Raw genomic sequence first — 18,518 nt, 5'->3', positions numbered from 1 at the left:
TGAGGGCAGCTTTAAAAAGGATGAAGAATGGAAAGGCAGTTGGTCCAGATGACATACCTGTGGGGGTATGGAGATGTTTAGGAGAGAAGGTAGTGGACCTTTTAACCAGGTTGTTTAACAAAATTCTGGAGAGTGAGAGGATGCCTAATGAGTGGAGAAGCAATGTATTGGTCCCCATTTTTAAGAACAAGGGTGATGTGCAGAGCTGCAGTAACTACAGATGTATAAAGTTGATGAGCCACACCATGAAGGTATGGGAAAGAGTTGTTGAAGCAAGGCTAAGGCGAGAGGTTCAGATCAGTGAGCAGCAGTTTGGTTTCATGCCCAGAAAGAGTATCACAGATGCAATTTTTGCGTTGAGAGTGTTAGTAGAGAAGTACAGAGAAGGTCAGAAGGAGCTACATTGTGTCTTCGTGGATCTAGAGAAGGCATATGATAGGGTGCCAAGAGAGGAACTGTGGTACTGTATGAGGAAGTCAGGTGTAGATGAAAAGTATGTTAGGGTGGTGCAGGACATGTATGAGGATAGTGAGACAGTGGTGAGATGTGCAGTTGGAGTGACAAATGGTTTCAAGGTGAAGGTAGGGTTACATCAGGGATCAGCTTTGAGCCCCTTCTTGTTTGCAATGGTGATGGACAGGTTGACAGATGAGGTCAGGCAGGAGGCTCCATGGACCATGATGTTTGCAGATGACATTGTAATCTGTGGTGAGAGTAGAGAGCAGATGGAAGAGAATCTGTAGAGGTGGAGGTTTGCACTGGAGAGGAGAGGAATGAATGTCAGTAGAGACAAGACGGAATACATGTGTGTGAATGAGAGGGAGGCAGGTGGAAAGGTGAAGATGCAAGGAGTAGAGGTCGTAAAGGTGGATGACTTCAAATATCTTGTGTCAACCATCCCGAGCAATGGACAGTGTAGAAAAGAGGTGAAGAAGAGGGTGCACACAGGATGGAGTGGGTGGAGAGGGATGTCAGGGCTGATGTGTGACAGAAGGATAGCAGCAAGAGTGAAAGGGAAGGTTTACAAGACAGTAGTGCATCCTGCTATGATGTATGGTTTGGAGACTGTGGCTCTGTCTAAAAGACAGGAGGTTGAGCTGGAGGTGGCGGAGATGAAGATGCTGAGATTTTCGTTGGGAGTGACAAGGCTGGACAAGATTAGAAATGAGCAGATCAGAGGGACAGTGAAGGTGGAGCAGTTTGGAGATAAAGCCAGAGAGGCCAGGTTGAGATGGTTTGTACATGTGTTGAGGAGGAATAGTGGATATATTGGGCAAAGAATGTTGGAGATGAAGCTGCCGGGTAGAAGGAGAAGAGGTAGACCTCAGAGAAGGTTTATGAATGTAGTGAAGGTGGACATGGAGATGGTTGGTGTAAAAGTATAGGAGGCAATGGATAGGGCGAGATGGAGGCAGATGATCCGCTGTGGCGACCCCTAAAGGGAGCAGCCGAAAGAAGAAGAAGATATTTATGTTGCAGACGTAGCGACCACTGGTTCTTATCACCACCGTTTTAAAGTTTCTCTACAGTGCACTTTCTCACATCAGAACACTCTGAATGACTTAATCTCAATGATGTGATTACAATGATTGGACTAATGTTGATAAACCTGTTGAATTCCTCTTTCACGCACGCCCGCACGCTCTTTTCAAATTGGACATTTAACGGACACTTAGCGACTGAGGCCCAGTGAACGGTTAGCAGACACGCTCGCTTCAGCTGAGAGAAATAATGCTGCTTTCTCCTGGACGTACTCACGGTTATTATCGTGAACATCAGCAGAACATATTAGCAGACGCACAATAATCTGTCAGCATTGCTAATATTAATCAGCTTCAACTCGTAAATGAGCAACTCTAACGGCAGGTGACGTAACGTTAGCTCCTTGGGAATTTAGTCAGCTAGCTAGCTGACTTAGCTAAGTTAGCTTGTGTTATCCTAGCAGAGTTCATACAGAGGCAGCGTTAAGCTCAAACTGATGGTAAATTGTCTTTCTGTCGTTGGTGAAACGATACTTGAAGCAAAGTGGTGTTGCTAAGGTCAACAGCAAGTGTATCTCGCATAGCTGGAGTTGTAATTTAGCTGCTAACCTGTCATCACTCGGCAATATCTAGCTAGCCAATCTTAGTTTATTAGCGTTAGCTTCTGTATGGAGTTCTAAGGTAGGGTATATACAGTCAAGTTAGCTGGTTCACTGTCTCTATAGATGGGTATATGTGAAAACTAAATAATGTTCGTATTTACTGAAGTGCATGAAAAGCTTACAGCAAGCGCTTGAATGCAGTTGTTCACTGCCTGCTGCCCATCTCTAAACATGAGAGCGAAGGTCAGTGATTTGGATTAAGTTATTATATCCATATCTACAGCTGTTACAAGAAAAGCGTAGCTCTGTAGTTCACAGGATTGCCCTTATGACCCTGTTCCTCGCTGATCATAATCAAAGACACCCATACAATTTACAGTGATGTAGCTCACGTTTACTATTAACTTTAAATGATTTAATACAGTTGTAAGTGTTGTTACATCTGTTTGATTCTCTGATATCACTGTCTGTGAAGCATTCAGTGCAATCCTTTGTACTGATCACAGTGGAGAAGCAGAGAGAAATTCTTTATGGCAACAATCCAGACTGGGTCTGAGTCCAGAATTATATATCTACATGGACGTTTAAAGTAATCTAATGCAGGACTGAAAGGCAAAGAAGGAGGTGAAGCTGAAATCATGAGTGTGAGTGTTTAAGAGACATAAACCAATAGCCCTAGCATTTTAAAAGGATATGGAGTGATGTTGAGGGTCAAAAGAGGCAGTGGTTCTTAGCTAAACTTTAAGGAGCTTTTGTTTATTTCATATTAAGCTCACTAGTGTATTTTTTCTAAAGAAGATATATATCTCAAAGTTTATAAACACCTGAACATCCAAGGTATCTTCCAAAATCAGTGGTGTTAATTGGAGTCTGTCCCTCATTTGTTGCATTAACAGCCTTTACTCTTCTGGGAAGTTTTTTACGCAAGACGTTGGAACATTGCTGTGAGAATTTGATTGCTACAAAAGCATTAGCAAGGCCAGGAACTGGTGTTGGATAAATAGTTCTGGAACAGCTTATCCGAAAAGTATTAGATGGTATTCTATAGAGGGTCCAGAGCATCTCATTCAGTTGGCAGCACTTTTTGCCGGTTGTACAAGCTATGTGTAAAGAATTGACCACTTGTGGTAGCAATGGGTGCACCTTAAAGTGGCTGAATTTACTAATTATAAGGGGTGTCTGGATACACTATATTGCCAAAAGTATTCAGTCGTCTGCCTTCACACGCATATGAACTTGAGTGAAATCCCATTCTTAATCCACAGGGTTTAATATGATATCGGCCCACCCTTTGCAGCTATAACAGCTTCAACTCTTCTGGGAAGGCTTCCCACAAGGTTTAGGAATGTGTTTATGGGAATTTTTGACCATTATTCCAGAAGCGCATTTGTGAGGTCAGACACTGATGTTTGACGAGAAGGCCAGGCTCGCAGTCTTCGCTCTAATTAATCCTAAACATGTTCTGCTGGGTTGAGGTCAGGACTCTGTGCAGGCCAGTCAAGTTCTTATATATCAAACTCGCTCATCCATGTCTTATGGACGTTGCTTTATGCACTGGTGCGCAGTCATGTTGGAACAGGAAGTGGCCAGCCCCAAACTGTTCCCACAAAGTTGGGAGCATAAAATTGTCCAAAATCTCTTGGTCTGCTGAAGGATTAAGAGTTCCTTTCACTGGAACTAAGGGGCCGAGCCCAACTCCTGAAAACAACCCCACACAATAATCCCCCCTCCACCAAACTTTACACTTGGCACAATGCAGTCAGACAAGTACCGTTCTCCTGGCAACTGCCAAACCCAGACTCGTCTATTGGATTGTCAGACAGAGAAGCGTGATTCATCACTCCACAGAAGACGTCTCCATTGCTCTAGAGTCCAGTGGTGGCGCTTTACACCACTGCATTTGACACTTTGCATTGCAGTTGGTGATGTAAGGCTTGGATGCAGCTGCTTGGCCAGGGAGACCCATTCCATGAAGCTCTGTACGCACTGTTCTTGTGCTAATCTAAAGGCCACATGAAGTTTGGAGGTCTGTAGCAATTGATTCTGCAGAAAGTTGGTGACCCCTGCGCACTATGCACCTCAGCATCCGCTGACCAGGTCTGTCATTTTACGTGGCCTACCACTTTGTGGCTGATTTGCTGTCATTCCCAATCACTTCACCTTTGTTATAATACCACTGACAGTTGACTGTGGAATATTTTCTAGCGAGGAAATTTCACGACTGGACTTTGCACACGTGGCATCCCATCACGGTACCATGCTGGAATTCACTGAGCTATTGAGAGCGACCCATTCTTTCATAAAGGTTTGTAGAAGCAGTCTGCATGCCTTGGTGTTTGGTTTTATACTTCTGTGTCCATGGAAGTTATTGGAACACATGAATTCAATGATTTGGATGGGTGAGTGAATACTTTGGGGAATACAGTGTGTGATTAGGGAGTGTAATTTGCAGTGATTAACTGAATAATGGATTTGTCATTCAGGACCTACAATAATATGCATGTCCCATTATATTAACATATAATACACTCTTTTGTATAGCCTGATATGTCTTAATACTTTAATCCATTATATTGTAATATTTCAAACGTTTTGCCCATTTGGACTGCCAGAAAGTTACCCAAAGCCTACCCAATGAGAGAACACACAGGTTTTTCTATGCTATATATACCTCAATTCTTATTTTCCTTTTGAAGTATATCATTACAAAATATGGTACAATGTTATAAAGAAACTCTGAAACCCACCTGCCCTCTTTATTTGTATATTGTTTACAAAACGTGTGTGTACCCCGATCTAAAGTTTTTAAATGAAAGAGTCCGTATTTGTGTGTGGTTTCATGCTGCTGGCCTGTAGTAAGTGTTCTTGCTGCAGCGCTCTTGTTCGCTCGGCTGAGGCGCTGTTCAGGCGGCGCGCGCGCTGCAGGCCCACAGTGCTCGCGCGCCTCAAACGGATTTATGGATTTTAACACGAGATTTCTGGAAAGCGAGTTTACCGTTAAGGCTCAGTAAAACAAAACGAACCGAGCCAAGGAGCCCCTGAAAACCACTTTCCCACTGCAGACTGACGGCAGAATCGGCGTATGGGGCGAAACTGTGCTGTCCTGTGCTGCAGAACGTTCCTTGCCACACGTCAGGGTGGCATTCAAAGACTCCCAGGTGGTGGGGTTTTAGTGCAGATTACACATCGAGTAGGACAAAAACGAGACGTTTTTCTCGTTCCTGTCGGAAAATGGTCTCTTATTTTACTCAAACCGTCGACAGACTGTCTTGAAGTAACATGGTAGACTGTTAAGATGGTGCCGTCCCCTCCATTTCCCCCTCCCCATGAAGAAACCCGGCAGAGTGCTAACCATAATAAAAGAATAATAATAATAATCATCCACACATTATCGCTGAAAGCTGGGATGCGTGGCTTTTAGCGCTCGGGTAGCCATACACACTGTCCCCCATTTCGTTCACATGATCTCATTACAATAAAAACGTATCCCACCGTTTGAGACGGGGGTTGTATTGTGATTCCTGCGTACGCAGCTTTATGGGACAGACTCGAAATCCCACAAAACTCACTAATGTTGCTCAGCGGTGCCATGCACTGGAAAAGCAGCCCGCGTTGACCACTGCTGTTTCTGCAGCTCGTGTTCAACATGAAACGCTGCTTTTACCAAGTGCAGATTCAACTTCTCGAATATGTAGACCTACTACAAGTCGAAATTTTAACACTTTGTGGCCTGTTTCAGCAGCAGACTCCATTTTGAAGCGGCAACAGCCTCGCAGACCTGATCTGAATCCCGCGTGAAATAGCGACGAGCAAACGAGTTTGGTGGCTCGTCCCTTCATGCTAAAGGCTGAGTTGAATTCAGCTCCATATATTTTTTTGCCATTGAGTCGTGAGGTAATATGAGCCAGCAAAACCGACTGCTCTGATGAGTTCACTGAGCTCAAAACCATTTTAAAAGGTGTAACAGCTATTCGACGCTTTCATTAGTGTTATTTTAACCCGAGTTAATGCGTTTTGTGTGGAAATGTGCAGTTTTACTGGGAGTGGAGAAGTATGAAGTGGAGAAGCCGAGGGTTGAGGGGGCTACCGCAGCACAAGCACAGAGGGGGGGTGGGTAGTGTAGCCGTGCCGATTGGCTGCTCATAGACATACAGCCACGGCTAGAAACACAACCAGGGGCAGGTCGACAGCAAGGAAACAAGAATCATCCACCTCAATTGAAAAAGTACAGCCGGCGTGACGCAACGTTGAGGTAACGTTTCGCTGAAATGTGGTGAAGAGGGACGGTTTTCCCCCCTCTGTGAGTGTAATGGATGTGTTTGGTGTGTGTGTGTGTTTTATTTATTCAGAAAGGGGCCGCTGGTACAGTGATAGCTAGCCTGAAGTGGCAGGAATATGAGGCTCAGGTTCTTGGCCTAGTGCTGCTGCTGCTGGGATTTGTTGATCCACTTTCACAATTCTGGAAAAAAGGCTATTTCGAGAACGAAATCGAAGAGTTTTCAGCAGTGATGACAACGAGCGACACATGAATGGTAAGATTTCGCTTGCATTTTAGCGCTCATCACATTCTGCACGCTTTATTATAGCGGAGGTTGTGTACAAGTTTGACCAGTGGAAGTCTCAGCGTGCGTGTGTGCGAGTGCATGTGTGTGAATTAGATGTTGGTGTCAGTCCGGGAGAAGGACGTTATAACGTGTAATGAGGAAAAATCCTGTGTGGGCTGTTTCAAATTACAAGGCTCACGCCGCTGTTATTTCATATTTCAGCTTCCCGCTTCTTCAGAAAGATGACAGTCAGACAGAGAGTGAGTTTGCCTCGCCTTCACTGGCCACCATAGTGTGTCATATATGTGCGCCTCTCACCATCATCGCCGTGTTTCCGTGCCAGGGCAAGGACGGCTCGCCAAGAGCAGGTTATTACTGGCGGCGTGAGCTTCTTAAACGCACGCCGTCTCCTGCTGGACGTCCACTATTGATATTAGCAGCGAATGTTTACTAGACTCAGGCTTACTCTTCGCACCTTCTCACATTCGATCCAGGCCTTGATATAGATATAGGTTACAGGGATGAATGGGAAACCTACTGTCGACTGTGTGTGTGTGTGTGTATGCATGTATGTGTGTATGTGTGTGTATATATACACACACACACACACACACACACATACATATACATACATATATATATATATATATATATATATATATATATATATGTATATGTATGTGTGTGTGTGTGTGTGTGTGTGTGTGTGTATGTGCGTGCATGCCACTTTGTAAAGGATTCCTACCTTACACAATTTGTCATCCTCCTCATTCATCACGATTCTGTGAAAACTGATACATTTTTAAGTAGAATTTTAAGATGAACTACGATATAGACTAGCTCAGGTTTCATATATGTGGTAAGTCATTTTTCACAGGTGTGTTTGTGTGTGTGCCCACTTTCACAGGTTGGAGACATGACAGCATGAGCTGCCTCCTAGGCATTTCTGAGGCATGCAGCACCAAACAGCTGCACAGGTCTGCTGCATACCAAAACAACTGACAGTCCTGTCTCATCACATGGGAACCTTCGCCCATCAAAGGCACAGAAGCCGGTCTTCTGGTCTACTGCCGCCTACAAGCACAAAGCTAAAGAGCACTGCCTACCTTACAGTCACTTGAGAAAACTCCAGTGCCTGACCTTTGTGGAGAACTGCATGGACCTGTTTTCACAGACAGGGATCCTCAAGATCCATAAGAATGATTACCATGTGACTGTGGGACGGGGTTCTATGTTGTAAGTGTAAGCCAGTTGACAGCATCAGCTCTTTTACAGAATCACAAAAAATGGACACAACTTTGCCTGATACTAGAGCTGACAACAATTGCATGTCCCCTCCCAGTCCAGACTTCAGTCTTGATTCGTCCAGTCCTTTTGCAAATGGCCTACACTTTGAATCAATTTTGTTTGAGGATGAGGAGGAAGAAGAGGAAATGGACACTGAAACAAGGTCTTCGTTAGAAAAGCCTTGTAGCAGCCCTAAAAAAGACCCTACTAGCAAGACCGATCCAAAGGTTAAATTCACTGTTGAGACCTGTCTATCCAAAGGCAAATGTTCAACGGCCTCCACATCACTGGAGCAAGATCACAACTTTGTAGAAGAGTCAGGTGGTGACTGCAATCCAGCTTCTTCGGTGTGTAACCCTGCTAAGGTTTTCGTGACAAATGGTTATTATACTACCCAAACCCATCAAGCAAGCCATGACTAAGTCTAATTTTGTTGGACACATTTATAATTGTATAATATTTAAGATAGGGACGAGTTACACACTAACTGATTGAAACAAAGCTCTGTCATTTTTCAGCAGAAATATTTTCCAACCATCTCACAGTGTTTCTAGTTGATTGATTGGAGACAACGTATTAAGAGATGAATACATCTTTGAAATTTAATGTTCCTGTTGATCTGTTGAGTTTCAGTCAGATCTGTGATATGTGCCTGAAATGTGTATGCTGCATAATAATGATATTCTATAATACTTAATGTGATTATCTTAATTATTTATATTAGGGAGAGCAAGTATAGAATTAGATGCAACAGACCATTACAAACCACCTGTAACAAGGTGCAGTAAGAAGATTTTACATCTCAGAGCTTATTGGTTAACATTCTTAGAACAGTGTTTACCCTTTAGTAAAGTTTTACATTACCTTTCATATGACCTTACATGTATGAATTTTCCTTTATCAAATTATTTTAACCTCACTGGCTGGTGTCTACTGGCAGGTCAGTGGCCCAAAGGCAAAGCCTCTTCCTCCAGTGAAGTACCTAGAAGGTGAAGTTATATGGGCCAAGTTCAACCGTAGGCCATGGTGGCCATGTCGGGTGACAGTTGATCCAGTATTGGGAACTTATCACAGAATAAAAGGTATGTTAATGATTCCTTCTGTTCCAGTAATGAAAGAGAGTGTAACCAAGAAAACATCATTGACTGTCCACCTGTTTGTCATAGTTGCAGTTTGCCAAAATATCTATATCAGAATACATTTCAAAAACTTAAAGCCAATATGTCAATGTCCAAAATAGTCATTTTAAGCTAATATTACATTTCAAAATAAACATTCTAGTACAGTTGTAACACTGTCACTGTAGTAACAAAGTTTCCAAATGGTAACTTTATATGAAAAAGGTTTTTAACTGTTATGCATGTTCATGTAATGAGATTTTATTCTAGGCACTTTTGGATCGTTTCTGTGGATCCATTTGTTATGAATTATCCACACTATATAACAGGCCACTGGCTTGTGAAGTAAGCAAAACTTAAAGTAGTCTGTCCCAGTCATGAAATTTTAGCTAAAAATGAATCATAAAATAATTCTTATTGAAAGATCTGTAACAAATATTCAATATATTCTGATTCAAATGTTCCAAATTAATAAACCTATTCAAATAACTGATATGTTATCAAGCTGAATGCTAGCTTGTCACCCATAACGTGCAGTAGCCAGCTTTGCACATCAGAGATGGTTAGAAATGGAGTCTTGCATCAGGTACAAATAGTGCCTTTCAAGACCTCAAGGACACAGTACAGATGATAACAATAAAAACTCAAAACATAATAGACATATACAGTGTTAGAAGGGAGAGGGGAAAAGGAGTTTATTACTGGCAATAAATGAGAGCATGCTGGCTAGCACACAGAAAGAAACTGAACTGGGTGAAAACACTAACATAGCGTAAAGTTTAGTGCATACTAAGCAGCTTAAAAACCTTTATCATGTTAAAAATAATTGCTTAACCTGTTCAAGAGTTGTCCACAGAAGTTGGTCCTCATATTTTTAAGGTGATGGTTATAAAGGCCTGTAGAATTTCTTCTGCTCCCCTCCATCTCCAGTCACCTTTGACACATACAAACAAGATGAGCAACCTGTACTGTGTTGCCAGATTGAACATGATCCTCCAGGTTTTAGCATTTTAGACCACTTGCTGTGAAATTGACAATTGTTTATCAGTAATGTTATTTCATCACTTTGCAGTATTCAAATGAAGTTGTATTAAAAAAGAATAAGTTGAAAGCTAAATAATGAATGCAATTGATTCAAAACTACAAAAAGAATTGAACAATTGAAAATGAGCGATAATAACAAGAAGAAAAAGTATAAAAAGCTTTCTAAGTATAGCTTTAAAAAGCAATTTGTGGGGTGCTATGTAGCAGTTTGTTTTATTTGATCATGAATGAGCTTGAACCTATCACATTTCAGTATACTAAAATATGTTAATTAGAGGATGTACCAGGGACACCCGAGAGGCAGCATGAAGCCAGCTCACAAGCAATGGTGCCAGGACGTTCACAATGGAGAGACCAGATTACACCTAGTGAATTTAATGCGGTGACAAATGAAAACAGGTTAATAACATTCTTTTGGGCACATGTTAGGGCTGTGTTATTAAAATAACATACAGTTGTGTTCAGTTTAATCATATCATATTCAGCTAAGCAGAAAATTATTGTTATTGTTATGCAGAAATAGAAAATTAGGCAAAATATCCTTATTTTTACTTTAGTTCTTATTGATCCTAGAGATATGTGAGCTGATTATCATTAACCAAAGTCATATTAGAATAAAAAATCAAATTGAGTTATAAAATTTTTAAAAAGCTCCACTTCGCCATCTGATCAGTGTGCACATCCAAGAGCATGTGGTGATTATAACCATGGTACCATAAACAGTGTTTACTGTTTTTTTATGTATTTTTCAAAGTTTCATTTTCTGGAACAAAAATAGAAAATAATTAAAATAATATGAATATAATAATCACTGTGATACTTTGTAAGATATTGGGTAATGGAGGAAATTTGTTCAAGTTAAAATCCTAATTATAAATGGTTAGGGATTTAATATGCAAATTTTAGGTACTTGCTCAATTGGTAAGGCACATACAATAAAATGGTGGAATATTTTTAACGTGCTCAGTATCAATATTTCTGAGGTTATTAACAGTAACTCAGAACTAGAAATCTCTGCCATATTTTCACCAGTTCTGGATTTGGGAAGCGTTTTAAGAAAAGCAAAAAATTTGACTATTTCTTTGTGCTGTGATATTTCAGAGCCATGTGATACCCTTTCCCGTCAGTATTACATCAAGACATTTGGAGTACCCGAGGAACTGGCATGGGTCACTGAAAAGGCCACCCATATATTTGTGGGTGGATATCAGTTTCACAGTCTCCCTGGTCCAAAGAGAGGGGGAAGACAACAAGATGAAAACTGCAGATACTCTGTAATTATTGTGTAATTAATAAGTTAGTTGTTTAAATAAAATTGTAATTAATGAAATGTGCTGCAGTTTGATCAAGTGAAATATATAAAGTACAGCACAAATGCCTTAACTGTCTTTTTTTTTGTTTGGAGGTACCCAAGCGGTTTCTAAGCTCTTGGACTGCAAGTGTGGCTGAAGCAGAGGCACTTTTCCTGGAGAAGCCCAGGATAACCATCCAAACGTCTGAGTTCACAAAAAAGTGTTCAGATGATAGGACCAGAAGAGACCAAGAAGACAAGGCATCCATCACCCAGTTGACCATTGGAAGCCGTGAAAGTGGTCACCTACCCAATGGGAAGATTATACATGAAGACCAGAATGTGTTGAGTAAATCTAAATGCAAAAAAAAGCAAAGAAAGTCATCAGCAGTGCTTTTTACAAAATATGAGGAATTTGTTTGTGAAAAGGCTAAATCGGAAGAAGCTGTAGACAGTCCTTATTCTGACATTGACTCAGTGCCACAGATTCGCAGATGTCCTAAGGGCAGTGACCAACCCTCAAATAATTCAATCGCTGATCAGTCCTCAAAACAAATCACAAACTCAAATGATAAAGAGGCGAAGAAAAACCCTGAGGGTCATGGTGGCCTTTGGTTCAGCAAAGCAGGAAAAGGCCAAGCCAGTGGAGTATTTAGTCGTGCAGGAATTAAATCTGTTAATTGTTCCTTTGGTAAAGTATCTTGTAAGATAAAGATGCCAGATACCCCAAGCATAAAGCCCAGAGACAGTCAAGTCATAGGTCTTGAAAATGTGTCTACAGAAGCTAAAAAAGCTTTAGACAGAAGAGTTGCAAGTCTTCCAGCTAGTCGTCGGCTGATGACCAGAGCTCTGAGAGCAATGGAAGAAGCTGAGTTGGAAAAGAAGCTGCCATCAAACAAAAACCAGGCACAAAATACTGAAACAGCAAACAACATTTGTAGATATACATCTTCTGAAAAGAAAAAAGTGAAATCTGCTTGCTCTTTACAGAAAACACCATCAACAGATGCAGGCCCAGACCTGAAAGTTGGCATGACCGAAAAACCAATCGAAACTTCCACGGTTTCTTCAGATGATGAAGGTGTTGTGAAATCTGAGGATGAAAGTTGTTTAATATCTGCTGAATCTGCTGACCTTAATCCAAAATTCAAACAAGAGACTAATGCGTCTGATGCATCAAATAGTTCAACTCCATCGTCATTGCTTTTTAATATGCAAGATTATGAAGATGTGAAGGAAATAACCTTCAGGTCACTGGGAAGTGAAAATAATGGCAAGTCTGTAACATTTCGACCAGATGCTAACTATAAATTTAGCACATTTCTGATGTTGCTAAAGGATATACACGATACCAGAGAGAAAGATGGTAGGCCATTGGTGGTAGAACCTTTACCTGCGGATATTCTCATCAAAGAGGAGCCATCCCTGATTCCAGAAGAAGTTGCAAAGAATAATTCTGGCCATGTTAAAAACAATGACCATAGCTTCTCAATAGGTACCCAGAAGTGTGACAAGGGCAGACTTGCTTTTAAATCCAAACTTAATAAAACAAAAACGAAATTTGGTCCAAACATGGTTATGGACATCCTTCAGAATGGAGGGGCTGACAACTGTCTAAGTCAGGAACATCAGACGATGTCTAGTGTACCAAAATGTGTTCGTAGACCTAGTAAAAAAAGTCAAGCTGCAAGGAACAAGAAGAACCTTAATAATACTGATGTGCCTTCTGAGCTCCCAAAACATGCATGTAACTCAGATGACATGCAGACGCCAGCGTGTCATGTCACTACAGAGGACCCTGAGAACAATTTTTTTGGCAGTGTACCTAAAAAACGCTGGCAGAAATTTGACCAGGATAATGAAAAGGTGCTGCACTCAGAAGTCAGAAGTGACCAGGGACAGGAGCAACCACAGATATTGCTTTCAGAACAGAAAAGTGTTGTGAAACCTAACGCAGAAGATTCAGATTTGTCTGCACCAAGAAAAGAAATGTACTTCAACACAGCAAACTTTGTTTCCTGTAGCCATGAAACTCCTAGTTTTCCCACAGGTAAGATGCCTGTTGAAATAAATAGCAATTTAATGTGGAGGATATTGTGTTACTTTAGATTGTATTACTTGCTTACAATGTCTCTGAATTCATATTATTCACAGATCGCAAACGTGTCAGAAAGCCTAGCAAAAGACTCATAGAGTGGACAGAGGAATATGATCAGATATTTTGCACAAAGAAGAAAGCAAGAAAGAAACCTGAAACTTTGCAGAAGGTAATTCTGAAGCTGAAAAGCTTTATCTGAAAACATGTACAGCTGTTTATCTGGGCGGTACATTTTGCGAAGTACATTTTCGTATGTCAGTGTTTTCTTTTTATTTGGAGGGTTAATTAATTTCTCTTATGTATTATTTTTCAATTACTCTTTTCAGGTTATAAAAAACACATGCAGTGATACAACTGAGAAACTGCCAGGAATAGCGGAGCATCAAGAACCAGTACAAAGTGTTTTGAATTCCCTGCCTGAAATTCAGACTCCTCCTCCTGAAGAGAGGTCCAAAACACCTCCCCCTATAGAGGATACTTTGTGTCAAGAAGGTCAAGTCATGGCTGTAGACACACTAACTCCGCCTCCAGAAACAGTCCCCTTTCCATATGGTGAAAACTGTTTTAAAGAACAGCTTCCAGTTCATAGTTCTTCAGCCACTGGTGAGTAATTGTTTACGTTGAAAAAATAAATTAGGTAATTCCACCTGAATGCATTGTTTTACTGTCTAAAGAAATACCTGTGTTTTGGCCCTCATATTGCCAATAGTATTTTTGCTAAGAATGGTCAAAGGTGGAAATAATAGAGGTCAATGTTTTTTTGATTGAATTTAATAGATACTTTTAGGTTTCATGCATACAGGATATATTGTCATTAGATTTGTAGGGGCATGTCAAAATAAAACTCAATCAGTTTGATTACAGGAAAAAAATATTGACAACATTAAAATGTTCCAAGTGCTTTTGGACAATTTCTGTGCAATTTATGGTTCACTAAAATGAAATGCTTTGACCTGTTCCTTTGGGCTTATATCAGAGTCATGTCACTGTGACTTTAAACAATGCTCTCAAGCTTTATATCACAGAAGATTTTTGTTGTTCTTTAGGTAATGGCACCTCTTTAAGTACAAAGAGACAAAGGAAGCCTACCAAGAAAATTCTAGAAAGCTCAATTGAAGCAGAACCAATTCTAATGCCAAAAAAGAAGGTACTGGCAATATGTACTGTGTGGTGTGTTTCTTTTGGAAATATGTAAATTCATTATGAATTTTCTGCTTCATATGTAGACTGTTTACTGACTCATAACAGTGTTTATAACAGTAGACTGTTTACTGACTCATAACAGTGTTTATAACAGTAGACTGTTTACTGACTCATTCATTTTTTTGCTGAGATATTGACATCACAGTTTATATTTAACTTTTTTTGTCACATTAATAAATACAAAAATCTCTTGTAGGTAAAGTCTCAGAGAAACAGTTCTCCGGGACATGCTGCTAATTCAGGTTTGTCTGTGTATAAATATTTTTTAAACAAGTAAATTATTTTAAAACTAATCTGTTAAGCTTTCTGATGTCACCTTCTTGCAGCTTAACAGAAAATAATTAGGGGGTTTCTTTTGCCATTTCTGGCTTGCTGATCTTAGAAAAATACAGTGTTCACAGCAATTGGCAATGCTGAGCATTAATAAGATTAATAATTAATTAATAATTGAGTTACTTGGATTTGAATCAAGTATTATTTCAGCAGTTTTATTTATATCTGTTTTACGTACATGTCTGATGATACTGGTACAATAAATAAACATTTATAAAATGGAGACATTGAGACTACATCTTCCTGGATTAGCATACAGAGAAATATAATTTTTTTCCTATAGGGTTACAGATGCAGTAAAATGAATTAAATATAGATATGTTAGCACAGTAGCCTAAACATTATGCCCTTCTACTATACAATAAAAATGTCATCAAATTTCAGTTTACGAAATTGGTCAGTAGTAATTATTTTACCCAAATATCTGCTAATACTGACATAATGCATTTGTCTTTGTGTAAACCTATTATTAATTCTTACTTTGTCCTCAAATTGGCAGGGATTGGTCAATTAAGATGTAAGAACAAGCAGCCTGCCTTGCTTACTTCTGAAGTTACTTGCGCAGCTCCAGAAGGCACAGAAAAAGAGGCAGACACTACCTCCACCATCCCTGAGACAGTTAGCTTAGAGTCTACTGAGGATGGCTTAGATGCTCTGGAACCTGAGGTCAGTACAGCTCTTTATATCTTGTGTTACTATTATTTTGTCATAGCTCATATGACACCAGAAATTTGAACATTTTTAAATTGATAATTGATGGACAGTCGATAGGGGAAAAAACAAAATAAATGAATTAAACAGCTGTATTCATTTTCCACTTCAGATAATTGCCCCCAATTACAACCACATTCCTAACTCTGAGATGAGAGATGAAGGTAATGAGGGACTCTCACCCAATAAGAAACTCTCAGTGGACAAAGGGAGTGGGACCTTACTGAGGGACAATGTTTGTCTGGTGAGTTATCAGACAAATCTTGAGCCATAATAAAAAAAGTTGCAGGAATGGTTGTTAAAGTGTATTTAACAAAATTGTGGTTAATTTTGCAGTTTGTGACCATTTTCTGGGTAAAACATTTTTACAGAACAAAAAAATGACCATTCATCTTTTGAGTATATGTAGCCAGTTTATTTATTTATGTGACCTTTGTGTGTATGTGTGCTTGGGTAGGTGTGTGAGAAGCAGGGAGAGCTGCTTTTGTGTGAAGGCCATTGCTGTGGTGCATTCCATCTTCAGTGTGTCGGCTTGACTGAGCCTCCGACAGGGAAGTTTTTGTGTCAGCAGTGCACTTCCGGTGAGCATTCTTGCTTAGCTGCCAGCTGTACAGACACCTGTCAACCAGTGTTTAAATTTGTTCTTTATATCCCACGCAGAACCTAAACCTAAGCATGTGTCTGTACTTCCCAGGTGTACATGAATGTTTTGAGTGTAAAAAACTGGGAGATGATGTGAGGCGGTGCATTATCCCTCTGTGCGGAAAGTTCTACCATGGGGAGTGTATTGCTAGCCATGCACCAACTGTGCCATTAAACCGAGGCTTCCGCTGCTCCCTTCATGCTTGTCTTACCTGCTTCTTCACCAATCCAAGCAACCCTTCTGTCTCAAAAGGTATGTGTATTTACCTTGTATCAATCAGCCTATCATAGAAGCAAATACTTCGTGATAAAAAAAAAAAATTACCCTTTAAAAGTTTGGTATCACTTGTCATCAGGGTTTGGTCTGACAAGTTATGGGGCCAGTGCTGGGAAGCTATAGACATTTACCACATTACTACGTTGTCATATATCTAATGTCTTGCAAAAATACAAAAACAAACAGCATTAATCTAATCGATTAATGATGTAAGTGTAAGTGTTGCAAACAGTTTATAAAGGCAGGTTAAAACCTCTTCACAGTGGGTCACAAGACAAGTGAATCAGTAGCCAGTCAGACTAATTTTGTTCATGACAAGCAGGACTATACTGCGAAACAGTTCTTTATCCTTTTGAGCCACGACCCAAAAAATGTAGCTTGAGGTTCTGCTTGCCTAGAAAATAAATTATTACAAACAAATGCAAACAATAACATGACATTGCTGACTATAATGAAACAAAACCACAATCTGTGACTTTAATTTGATTGAATGTTTCACAACACTTTTCTGAATATGTCCAATTTAAACTGCGTAAAGATAATAATATGTTCACATAATTCTTATGAAGTAACTGAATGGTCTACTTTAAGTGGCTTTTTTGTCAACCCAGTATCAATTTTAATTGAAGGTGGGTTTGGCTGTTACGATGACCATTTATACCACATACTACTATTTTATGGCAAAGTCACTCTCAAAAATAAGCAATAACAAGACTATATACCTTTTGTTCTTGCGATCTTGTGTAAGTGTGCCATGGCTTGTTATATTAATTCTTTCAGAAGCTGTGTCCAATCCAGTGGACAATTTCTATGATTTTTAAAATTGGTCACCCAAAGGATTATATGATTTGATGTTGTAAAATTCAATGAAATGTTGTAAAATGTAAAATAAAAAAACAATGTTTACGTTCTTATTTCTTTTTCATAGCAATTGGCTGCATATTTGACAAAATTTAAATGAAAATGCAAAATGGATAAATCAACAGCAAAGTGACCGTTTTTGTGATTTTCTTTTCGGCATGGACACACTTTGTCAGAATGAAAAGGCAAAAGCAAACGAACATCAACGTCACCTTCAGGAGATTTACTTTACATTTTCCACTTTGCGTTTACTTTTTCAGACTGACCAACGTGCACATATATGTTAATAAGCCCTAGGTGGGGCTATGGGGTACATTTCGGGGCATTCTGTGAGGATTTTAGGACATCCTCAGACGGATTGGCTGGATTTGCCTCCCATACTTTAGAATGACCAATTCTTTCACAAATGTTTGTGAAGGCAGACTGCATGGCTAGGTGCTTGATTTTATATGCCTGTGGCAACAGGACTGAATGAAACACCTGAAATCTGATAGAGACTTTTGTCCATAGAGAGTGTGTGGGGGTGTGTGTGTGTGTGAATGGCATTCTGTGAGTGCAGTTTGAAATGCCTTGTCTTTATGTCTTTTCTATTCTATATAGATTGTCTGTGTGTGTGTGTGTCTGTGTGTGTGTGTGTGTGTGTGTGTGTGTGTGTGTGTGTGTGAGTGTGAATGGCATTCTGTGAGTTCTGTTTAAAATGTGTCATCTTTATGTCTTTTCTATTCTATACAGGCCGACTCACCCGCTGTGTTAGATGCCCAATAGCATATCATGCTACGGATTATTGTATACCTGCTGGAAGTGTAATTTTAGCCAACAACAGCATCCTGTGTCCGAACCACTTTGTTCCACGCAAGGGTTGTCGCAATCATGAACATGTCAACGTCAGTTGGTGCTTTGTTTGCTCGGAAGGTCAGTTCCAGTGGCTCTTGCTTCATAATAAGAACTCATTTTAGAGCTGTTTACTGTATTCCTTTTTGCTAACTTTTTTGCTGAGCTTAAACCAATTCTAATACAGTGATTTAA

The 18,518-nt window shown here is 40.0% G+C and overlaps 1 protein-coding gene across 3 annotated transcripts in view; it reads left to right on the top strand.

The window, feature by feature from the left end:
• Window positions 1–6,186: 6,186 nt before the first annotated feature.
• Window positions 6,187–18,518, top strand: part of nsd1b (nuclear receptor binding SET domain protein 1b) — a 21,843-nt gene continuing 9,511 nt past the window's right edge. Inside the window, exons 1-16 of one of the 3 annotated variants that reach the window (XM_017704311.2) lie at window positions 6,187–6,335; window positions 6,433–6,615; window positions 6,850–6,887; window positions 7,535–8,261; window positions 8,855–8,996; window positions 11,178–11,350; window positions 11,482–13,417; window positions 13,522–13,634; window positions 13,792–14,068; window positions 14,512–14,612; window positions 14,865–14,910; window positions 15,501–15,667; window positions 15,825–15,956; window positions 16,170–16,293; window positions 16,407–16,607; window positions 18,225–18,404. In XM_017704311.2, coding sequence (XP_017559800.2) covers window positions 7,914–8,261; window positions 8,855–8,996; window positions 11,178–11,350; window positions 11,482–13,417; window positions 13,522–13,634; window positions 13,792–14,068; window positions 14,512–14,612; window positions 14,865–14,910; window positions 15,501–15,667; window positions 15,825–15,956; window positions 16,170–16,293; window positions 16,407–16,607; window positions 18,225–18,404 — 3,940 coding nt within the window. In that variant the 5' untranslated portion in view covers window positions 6,187–6,335; window positions 6,433–6,615; window positions 6,850–6,887; window positions 7,535–7,913. Of the gene's footprint in view, window positions 6,336–6,432; window positions 6,616–6,849; window positions 6,888–6,976; window positions 6,996–7,534; window positions 8,262–8,854; window positions 8,997–11,177; window positions 11,351–11,481; window positions 13,418–13,521; window positions 13,635–13,791; window positions 14,069–14,511; window positions 14,613–14,864; window positions 14,911–15,500; window positions 15,668–15,824; window positions 15,957–16,169; window positions 16,294–16,406; window positions 16,608–18,224; window positions 18,405–18,518 lie in introns of those variants that run through there. The other 2 variants (XM_017704312.2, XM_017704313.2) reach the window with 2 other exon arrangements.

This window comes from Pygocentrus nattereri, chromosome 16, assembly GCF_015220715.1.
Source record: "Pygocentrus nattereri isolate fPygNat1 chromosome 16, fPygNat1.pri, whole genome shotgun sequence".
Classification (NCBI taxonomy): Eukaryota; Metazoa; Chordata; class Actinopteri; order Characiformes; family Serrasalmidae; genus Pygocentrus; species Pygocentrus nattereri.
This window is presented reverse-complemented; position numbering and strand designations above follow the sequence as displayed.